We start from the raw sequence: 9,771 nt of genomic DNA, 5'->3' as shown, positions 1-9,771 counted from the left end.
TTGAGAACCAAGGGACCACTGTACAGGATTGAATCAACAGCGAGGCAGGAATCGGGGGATGGTGGTCGAATGCGTTTCCCACCTTTCCAGCATTAGCAGTTTCAAAGGTTGTGAACAACCTTTTTTTTATTTGAGGAGACCTACTACCTGCCACAGGGACGCAGGTGGCGCTGTGGGCTAAACCACTGAGCCTCGGGCTTGCCGATCAGAAGGTCGGTGGTTCGAATACCTGCAACAGGGTGAGCTCCTGTCGCTCGGTCCCAACTCCTGCCATCCTAGCAGTTCGAAAGCACGTCAAAGTGCAAGTAGATAAATAGGTACCACTCTGGCAGGAAGGTAAACGGCGTTTCCGTGCGCTGCTCTGGTTCGCCATAAGCGGCTTTGTCATGCTGGCCACATGACCTGGAAGCTGTACGCCGGCTCCCTCGGCCAATAAAGCGAGATGAGCGCTGCAACCCCAGAGTCGTCCACGACTGGAACTAACGGGTTGGGGTCCCTTTACCTTTACTACCTGCCACTTTAACATTTGGTCCTGGGGGGCCTCGTGCTCTTTCCTGGCCGTTTCAGGTGTTTTCCGAGTATTTCAAAGAGCTGGAGGAAGAGAGCATCCGGGACAACTTTGTGATCATTTACGAACTCTTAGACGAGCTGATGGATTTTGGATACCCGCAGACCACGGACAGCAAGATTTTACAAGAGTAAGTGTCTGGTCTGAATGGCTGAGAGAAGCAGTCAGAGACTCAAAATTGGCTGCTGAAATCTTGGCAGGAGAGGAGAGAGTCGCTACCGGCGGGTGGCGGGCCTTTTCTGCAGTGGCTCCCCAACTTGCAAATGTCTGAGCTGAGTGTCAGGAGCTGCTGCTTTGTAGACTGAGTTGAGAGACACAAGTCGGGGTTTGAGGGAGAAGAGATTGGTGGTGTGTAGCCCTGTCTGGCCTCGTTGGACTAGGCTTAAATCTCTCCGTCATTTTCCGGCAGGCTGGGTGGGGAATCGGTCAGTTTTCAGCATGGGTAGGCAAACGAAGGCCCGGGGGCGGGATCCGGCCCAATCGCCTTCTCAATCCAGCCCGCAGACGGTTCGGGAATCAGCGTGTTTTTACATGAGTAAAATGTGTCTTTTTATTTAAAATGCATCTCTGGGTTATTTGTGGGACCTGCCTGGTGTTTTTACATGAGTCGAATGTGTTCTTTTATTTAAAATGCATCTCTGGGTTATTTGTGGGGCATAGGAATTCGTTCATCCCCCCCCCCAAAAAAATATAGTCCGGCCCCCCACAAGGTCTGAGGGACAGTGGACCAGCCCCCCACTGAAAAAGTTTGCTGACCCCTGGTTTTAAGCATGTCTCCAGGGCTGAAATGTCCAGAGCCTTGCATTTTGACTTCCTGCTTGTGTTTGGAAAGGTATATAACCCAAGAAGGTCACAAGCTGGAGACGGGAGCACCACGCCCTCCGGCCACCGTCACCAACGCCGTGTCTTGGCGTTCGGAAGGGATCAAGTACCGGAAAAACGAGGTCTTCTTGGACGTCATCGAATCGGTCAACCTCTTGGTGAGTACGCTTTTCTGCTTACAGGCTTTCGGAGGAAGCTGCCTTAGGCTTGTAGGGCATGGTGGCGTTACAAGAGCCCCCCCCCCCCGGGAGGACGTGCACCCCCTATGGCCTGCACAAAGATGACTAGAGAAAGAGAGCCCACTGCCCCCCCTCAGCCCTCGCCAAATCTCCCTTCCTTCTAAGAACAGCGTTCAAAATTAGACACCTTCACTATCGTCTGCTTGATGACCAAGTGAAGATGCCTGCGGTCTGGACTGTTTTCGCACGCTTAGCGCCCCACCCTGTAGAATTATGTCCGCTATATTTTATCTGCACAGCCTGGGATCAATTTCTGGAACTGAAATGCTTTTCCTGCGCAGCCTGAGCTGGCAAGTTCGATAATGTCAACCGTGAGATGGTTGAAGGACGAGGAAACCCTTCTGATCCGGCGGCCTGGAAGCTGCCCACTTAACCTCCGTGTTGCGGGGTGGGGCAGGGGCTGGAGACCTTCCTTGCGTCTGTTCTTGCCTCCCCACACTCTCTTGATCTGTCTATACCCCTCGGTCATTGCCTGAGATGTTACCATCGGCCGGCAGGCCTCAAAAAGTGGCCTCCTGTGGCTGGTCAGTGCCTTGTCGGTCGCCGTCCAGTGACCCCCCTCCCTCCCACCCCCAGGTGAGCGCCAATGGGAACGTTCTGCGCAGCGAGATCGTGGGCTCCATTAAAATGAGGGTCTTCCTCTCCGGGATGCCGGAACTCCGCCTGGGCTTAAATGACAAAGTCCTCTTCGACAACACTGGCCGTGAGTATGTCTGCGGTGGCTCCCAAAATGTTTCGGGTTCTTTCCTTGCCTCTTTGAGGAACTCGCCCTTCGCGGGGAGAGAGCTGGGTCGGGTTAGGGGTTAGTTGGCAAAGGACAGCTGGACATAGAAAGGACCCCATGACCTTCAGGAGCTGAGGGCCGCATCAGACCTGAATCTGGCCCTGGAGTGCAGGGAAGGGACCCCATTCCATAACCTCCCCCAGGACGCTTGCTCCTTTTTCTAGGAGGGAGAACTCCGTGTTTCTCGCTTCTGCTCAGTGAAGAAAGCAGGTCACGGGAGAAGTCACTGTTGCCTTTCACCCTGGAGAATGTCGCCCCCCGGGGGCGGCGACTTTGGCGCAGAGAGGTTCCTCTTCCTCTGCTGGGTTTTCACCTGCTGCCCAGGCACGGGTTCCCTGCAATTCCATGGTTCTGTTTTTTGAACCGTGGTTCTGTATATAAAAAGCATTCCAACGCCCTCTGCGAAGGACAGGGATAAAACTCTCCTGCCGAAAAGGCTTGTTGGAAACGGAGGGTGCTCAGCAGGGCAATGGGAGCTGCGTTTTCTGCTTCTACATTGGCTCCCAGGACGTTTCTGAGCACAATTCAAAGGGTTGGTGCTGACCTTGAAAGCCCTAAACGGCCTCAGCCCAGTCGACCTGAAGGAGCGTCTCCACTCCATCTCCCAAGGGCCTTTTGGCAGTTCCCTCCCTGCGAGAAGCAAGGTTGCAGGGAACCAGGCAGAGGGCCTTCTCGGTGGTGGCACCCTCCCATCAAATGTCAAGGAAATAAACAACGATCTGACTTTTAGAAGACATCTGAAAGCAGCCCTGTTTAGGGAAACTTTTGATGTTTTATCGTGTTTTTAATGTTTTGTTGGGAGCAGCCCAGAGTGGCTGGGGAAACCAAGGCAGATGGGCGAGGTATTATTATTATTATTATTATTATTATTATTATTATTATTATTATTTGTTATTATTACTTTCCCACCAGGAGGCAAAAGCAAATCAGTGGAACTGGAGGATGTGAAGTTCCACCAGTGTGTCCGTCTCTCTCGCTTTGAAAACGACAGGACTATTTCGTTCATCCCACCCGATGGCGAGTTTGAGCTCATGTCTTATCGCCTGAACACTCACGTGAGTCTGTGTTAATCCAAGGGCAGGAGCAACCCCCCTCCTTACGCCTCCCCCGCTCCTTTCTGTTGCTTTCTTCTTCTTGGGTGTTTCCCAAACTTGGGTCTCCAGCTTCTTTGGGACAACAATTTGGCCCCAGTAGACCTGAAGGAGCGTCTCCACTCCCATCATCCATCCATCCACTGAGGTCCAGCTCCGAGGGCCTTCTGGCGGTTCCTTCCCTGCGAGAAGCGAGGTTACAGGGAACCAGGCAGAGGGCCTTCTCGGTGGTGGCGCCCGCCCTGTGGAACGCCCTCCCGTCAGATGTCAAAGAAATAAATAATCTGACTTTTAGAAGATATCTGAAGGCAGCCCTTTTTTAATGGAAGCTTTTAATGTTTGATGTTTTATTGTGCTTTTAATATTCTGTTGGGAGCCGCCCAGAGTGGCTGCGGAAACCCAACCAGATGGGTGGGGTATAAATAATAAATTATTATTGTTATCATTATGCTAGACCTTCCATGCAAAGTCCTCTCCCAAATTATTGGCCTGGTTGCCAACCCAGAGAGTGACCCCTCCTCTCCGCAGCCGCCATTTCAGGGGGCTTCCTGCTGTTTCACTCGCGGTACCTATCCTGACTGAGCAGGCTCCTGACGCACCTTTTCTCTCCTCGCCCGCAGGTGAAACCCCTGATCTGGATCGAGTCGGTCATAGAGAAGCATTCCCACAGCCGCATAGAGTATATGATCAAGGTGAGTGGGACCCTCCCTCTCTTTCTTTTGGGGTGACTGGAACTCACAATGGAAATTCCACGTTGCAAGAATTTAATTTACCCTTTGTAAATTCTGTTATACTCTTTGGTTCTTTTGGGTTGATTGCAATTTCCCTTTTCGAAACTAATAAAGTAATATGCGGGGGGCGGGACAAAACATGAGACTTCCGATTCTCCTTTGCGCTCTGCTCTTTCTTAGGCCAAGAGCCAGTTCAAGCGCAGGTCGACGGCCAACAACGTGGAAATCCACATCCCTGTCCCGAACGACGCGGATTCGCCAAAGTTCAAAACCACCGTCGGGAGCGTGAAGTGGGTGCCCGAGAACAGCGCCATCGTCTGGTCGGTCAAGTCTTTCCCGGTAAGACCGCCTGGGTTTTTGGGGTGCAGAGCTGGTTTTAGGTTTGATGAGGCCCTAACTTACTGAAGGTAATGGGGCCCTTTCTATGTCCAGCTCTCCTTCGTCAACAACAAATTGCTGCTGTTTTGAATATATGCTATAATATGGTCATTTGTGGACCCAATAGGTATCAAGCCATTTGCAAATGTGGCCCTGCAACCAGTCCATGCAGAATGATATAGAAAGGAGCAAACCAGGGATATTTTAGGGAGCAGGCGAGCAGGCAGGGCCCATGACTTACATCACAGGAGCCTACACAACACAACACAAAACAAAACACAGTTGCTGGATGTAGGTTTTATTTTATTGGTTTTTTATCTTAATTTTGGAAATGTACATCCAGGTTTTTCCCCCTTTAATTTTTTTGGGGGCCCCCAAGAGAGTGGGGCCCTAAGCTAGAGCTTGTTTAGCTTAGACGTAAATCTGGCACTGTTGGGGTGTCTGGAAAGAGGGGAAAAACCTGACCGTGGAGAGAGGAGATCGAGTCGGTTTGGGGACCTGACTGTGGCACCTCGGAAGTCGACTTCCAAAATGTTCAAGAAACCAGGCACGGCTTCCGATTGGCTGCTGGGAGCTCCTGCAACCAACTGGAAGCTGTGGAATCTGCGTTGGACGTTCGGGTTTGCCTCGCTCGACTGGGAACAGGGAATTTGCTGAGGATCTTGGGGTCAGGATGAAAAGGAGAAGGCAGCCTTCCTAGTCTAGCCTGGCTCTCCCCATTCTCCGAGGGGGTTTATAAATGGTTCCCAGCAGAACTCAGGGAAGGGAGGTGTGAGCCCTGACTTGTTTCCTTTCCCCGCAGGGAGGGAAGGAGTACTTGATGCGAGCTCACTTTGGGCTCCCCAGCGTGGAAGCAGAGGACAAAGAGGGGAAGCCGCCCATCAGCGTTAAGTTCGAAATCCCCTACTTCACAACTTCCGGCATCCAGGTGATAAGCTCTTCGTTGCCGGGGGGGGATGGGACAGTGGGGGGCTGCTGTGCACACGCCCCGGCGGTGAGCACTGTGAAGATGGGGTGGGTGGGGGCAGACTAAGCAAGCCATCGCTCCAATCTCGCAGTTTCTTACTTTGGCCGTCATGTTCGCTAATACTATAAAGTTCTGTTAATTTATACAACCATTGATAGGAACGTTTTTGCCTGGCGTATAATGAAGGCGCCAGGCGAACTTCCCCGGGGAGAGTATTCCACAAACAGGGAGCCACTGCAGAGAAGGCCTTGCTCTTGTGTTGTCACCCTCCGGACCTCTCGAGGAGGAGGCACACGAAGGAGGGCCTCGGAAGATGATCTCAGGGTCCGGGTAGGTTCATTTGGAGAGAGGAAGTGACTCGCTCTGCTTTTCTCCCTCCTCGCACAGGTACGCTACTTGAAGATAATTGAGAAGAGCGGCTACCAGGCCCTACCTTGGGTCCGCTACATCACTCAGAACGGAGGTAGGTGGAGAGGCGCCTTGACCTGTGCCCATGGCACGTGTTCTTCCCCCTCCTTGCACCTGGAAAGGGGTAACAGGCTGGGGCAGGGCTTGCCTTGTTGGTGTTGCAAAGGCATGTGTGAATGGCAGTGGGGAACAGGAGGGTCTGGGGCTTGCGAAGCAGCAGGAGTAGGGGCTCAACAATAATAATGTAATAATAATTTCTTATTTATACCCCACCCATCTGGCTGGGTTTCCCCAGCCACTCTGGGCGGCTCCCAACTGAATATTAAAAGAATTAAACAAGTACGTTTCCGAGCACAATTCAAAGTGTTGGTACTGACCTTTAAAGCCCTAAACGGCCTCGGTTCAGTATACCTGAAGGAGCGTCTCCACCCCCACCATTCAGCCCAGACACTGAGATCCAGCACCGAGGGCCTTCTGGCAGTTCTCTCACTGCGAGAAGTGAGGTTACAGGGAACCAGGCACAGGGCACCCACCCTGTGGAACACCCTCCCAGCAGATGTCAAGGCAATAAGTAGCTATTTTACTTTTAGAAGACAACTGAAGGCAGCCCTGTTTAGGGAAGTTTTTAATGTTTGATGCTGTTCTATTTTTAATATTCGGTTGGAAGCCGCCCAGAGTGGCTGGGGAAACCCAGCTAGATGGGTGGGGTATAAAGAATAAAGAATAATAATAATAATAAAACACTTCTCTAAACAGGGCTGCCTTCTAAAAGTCAGATAGTTGTTGATTTCCTTGACATCTGACGGGAGGGCGTTCCACAGGGCCGGCACCACTACCGAGAAGGCCCTCTGCCTGGTTCCCTGTAACTTTGCTTCTCGCAGGGAGGGAATCGCCAGAAGGCCCTCAGGAGATGGACCCCGGTGTCCGGGGTGGAGATGCTCCTTCAGGTCTACTGGGCTGAGACTGTTTAGGGCTTAAAGGTCAGCACCAATACTTCAGTGGGTCACTTTAGAATCAGGGCTCTAGACAGGTTCCCCCCCCCCGCCTCCTGCCCTGGAGTTACGCAGCGTGGTGCCTCAGCGAATCTGCCCCTTCCTAAACGTTGCTTCTCTGCCCAAATTATCTTTCTTTTCTTGCAATGTTTATCAGTTTTCCAATTTTTTTGGGGGGAAATAATTTTTATTTGATTTTACAAGTATAAAATTATAACAATACAACCACACACTCCCACATTTACAGATCCCTCCCAATCTCTGGACTTCCCACCTTCCCTCCATGGGGGTCCTATGATTAAACCTTTTCTACCGCTTCTTTTCCAATAATCTGTATTCTATATAACATCATTGTCTCCAGGGTACTTGCCGCATCACAAGTGTTACTGCAGTCTTGCTAATGTTTCCATCTGCTTACAGTGGTCTCCAAGATAGATTATTAAAGTTTTGGTCTTCTCGGTTCCTGAACTTCCCGGTCAGTTTTGCCATTTCGGCGTAGCCCAACAGTTTTAATTTGCCATACTTCTCTGGCATGGACCAGCTTTCCAAATTTTTAAACAAATTAACAACAAATCAATTCGGATTCAGCACCAGTTTAAAAATGGACCTTTTACCCTCCCTCCCTCCTTTGCTGCTCTCAGTAAAACACTTTTTCCTAGTTTCTAAACGTCTCCCGCCCATTGCTGTTTCTCTGTCCCCTAGATTATCAACTCCGGACGCAGTGAGGGCCGTCGGAACAGCCACGACTGAGGAAACAGTGCATCTTCCTGTTCAGAAACGCGTTTGGTGCTCAGAAGGTGGTCCTCGGGGTGGGGGGGTGGGGAAGGTTTGGCCGTCTGGAAGCGGGACCGAGCCCAAGTCCCAAATCCGGCAGCCTTTGGCACAGACCTTGTGAATGTGTGTGTTTCTCTTGTTCAGTGTTAATCACGTTAGGAGTTAGCTGTTGCCTTGAGAGAGAGCCGACCTCAGGAAAAGCCTGGCCAGTCTTATTTCCGCTCTTCAGAAGCCTAAGCACCATTTGCAGCCCGTTCTGGAACCGCTTCCGAGTATTAGCCCAAGCCCTTCTTGCCAGAGAAACGCTTGCTTGACCTCTGCGGACGCCCCTCAAAGTCCCCACACTTATTAGCGCAGGCCTGTTTTGCCAACAGATTCAGAACGGAGGCTCCGAACGACTCATCGCTTGCAGAAAACCCGCTGTCTCTCCTTCCCACGAGGGCAGGGAATTCAAAGCGGGCGGACTGAGCAAATTGGCACCAATTCTGGAGCCAAGGGGGAAGGAAGAAAGGCATCCGATTCCTGCAGTTTCCACAAGCGGCAGCTGAGCTGGCAAATCCTTGCCCAGACCGAGCCGCTCACGGGATGGGGTGTTCCTTGGTGGTAGAAAAGTTCCTGCAGTTGGAAAACCAGCCTCATTTTTGGGTGGGGCGAACCTTCCTCGCCATGTTTTGCCACGATGTCTGACGCTGCTAATGAAAAGGCGGCAATCGGGTCTCCCAGCAGAAGAAATGGGCGCACAGAGTTCTTGCGAGCGATTGGCTTGGTGTGTGTAGAAAATTGGATGGCTGTCGATGCTTTTCTTCCTTCCTCTCCCCCCCCCCAGTTCCATCTGCTCCTGAGCAATTTGCCTTTGCTCAGTGACCAGTCGGGCTTTGCTGTTTAGGAAGCACATATTTCCACCCCCCCCACCCCCATGTCAGCTTTCTTTCATTCTGCCTCCTTCCCTTCCCCGGAGCTCTGGCTCGAAACGCCTGCAGTGCCAGTAATCCAGTGCTCGAGTTTGCCTTTCCCAAGAGTAAATAAAGCCAAGTTTGGGATCTCTTCACCTTCCTTTAGCGTGTCAGAGGCCCTGCCGGAGCCACAGGAAAAGCTGCCTAGCACCCCATTGTGGATCTTGGTGCAGAAACGAGGGTTCCTCAGTGGTTGCATGTAAAGGTTTTCTGCTACGGACTGGCTCGGGGTGACGCTTGGGGCCGGGTTAGCGTTACCTGCTGAAGCCAGGTTGAAGATGGGACCACCGCTGCCCCCTCCTCGCCCCCAGCCGTCGGAAACGCCACCAGGCAAGCAAACCACCGTTCCTGCCGAATAGGCCATTGTTAACTTGTTGCCGAAACGTCTGTTTCAAATAAATTGAGCTTCTCTTGGTCAGTATTTGGGCTGGAAACTGACTGGCCTCTGCCTCTTTGTGTGTGTGTGGGGGGGGGAGGGTCAGGGAGCCTGGGCATATGAGGGAGGAGAGCATCTCTCTGCAGCGGGCATGCAGAGTCCAAAGCAGGGGGCAGCCGGCCTGGACCCCCAGCAGAAGGGAATTCCTTCCTTGGCTGCAACACCTATGGGGGACTCCCATTAGCAACCCAGGGGTTCATTGGCGACCCGGACCTGAAATCCCCATTGCCTGCAGTCACTGGAAGCACAGCCCAATGGAGTGAAGGAGAAACGACAGCTTCCGGGAAGGGGGCATGGGGACAGTGGGAGAGTAAACCACTTTGAATGTGTGTGTGTGTGTTTTCTCTCTCTTTGAGCTGTGTTTATGAAATAGTAATTGTAACGGGAGATGCTCAAAATTAGAACAGCAAGCTCTGGGCCCAGGACAGAACCTTTCAGCACCCCACTTGTCCCCACCTGGCTGTGGCAGCGAGAGCGCCATCACAGGCCTTCCAGAGGGGGGTCCCGCAGAGTGGCCATTCTTGCCTTGCCGAGTTGTACCCCGGCTGGGTCTCTGGTCCTGCCTAGCCAGGGCTTCGCAATCCACTTGTTTCCCGTGCCTGTCTGCAGGCCCCACCGGCCTCTAAGC

The 9,771-nt window shown here is 52.2% G+C and overlaps 1 protein-coding gene across 1 annotated transcript in view; it reads left to right on the top strand.

Annotated features, from left to right (window-relative positions):
- The window catches only part of AP1M1 (adaptor related protein complex 1 subunit mu 1), a 14,042-nt gene extending 4,901 nt beyond the window's left edge, over positions 1-9,141 (top strand). The window contains exons 4-12 of the mRNA XM_060276500.2: positions 568-698; positions 1,401-1,548; positions 2,206-2,332; positions 3,326-3,468; positions 4,125-4,196; positions 4,416-4,574; positions 5,416-5,541; positions 5,968-6,043; positions 7,683-9,141. Of these exons, the coding sequence (XP_060132483.1) occupies positions 568-698; positions 1,401-1,548; positions 2,206-2,332; positions 3,326-3,468; positions 4,125-4,196; positions 4,416-4,574; positions 5,416-5,541; positions 5,968-6,043; positions 7,683-7,705 (1,005 nt within the window). The 3' untranslated portion in view covers positions 7,706-9,141. The remainder of the gene's footprint in view (positions 1-567; positions 699-1,400; positions 1,549-2,205; positions 2,333-3,325; positions 3,469-4,124; positions 4,197-4,415; positions 4,575-5,415; positions 5,542-5,967; positions 6,044-7,682) is intronic.
- The last annotated feature ends 630 nt before the right edge of the window (positions 9,142-9,771 follow it).

Source organism: Zootoca vivipara, chromosome 6, assembly GCF_965207765.1.
Source record: "Zootoca vivipara chromosome 6, rZooViv2.hap1.1, whole genome shotgun sequence".
Taxonomy (NCBI): Eukaryota; Metazoa; Chordata; class Lepidosauria; order Squamata; family Lacertidae; genus Zootoca; species Zootoca vivipara.
The sequence above is the reverse complement of the archived record's forward strand: the minus strand, read 5'-3'. Positions and strand labels throughout refer to the sequence as shown.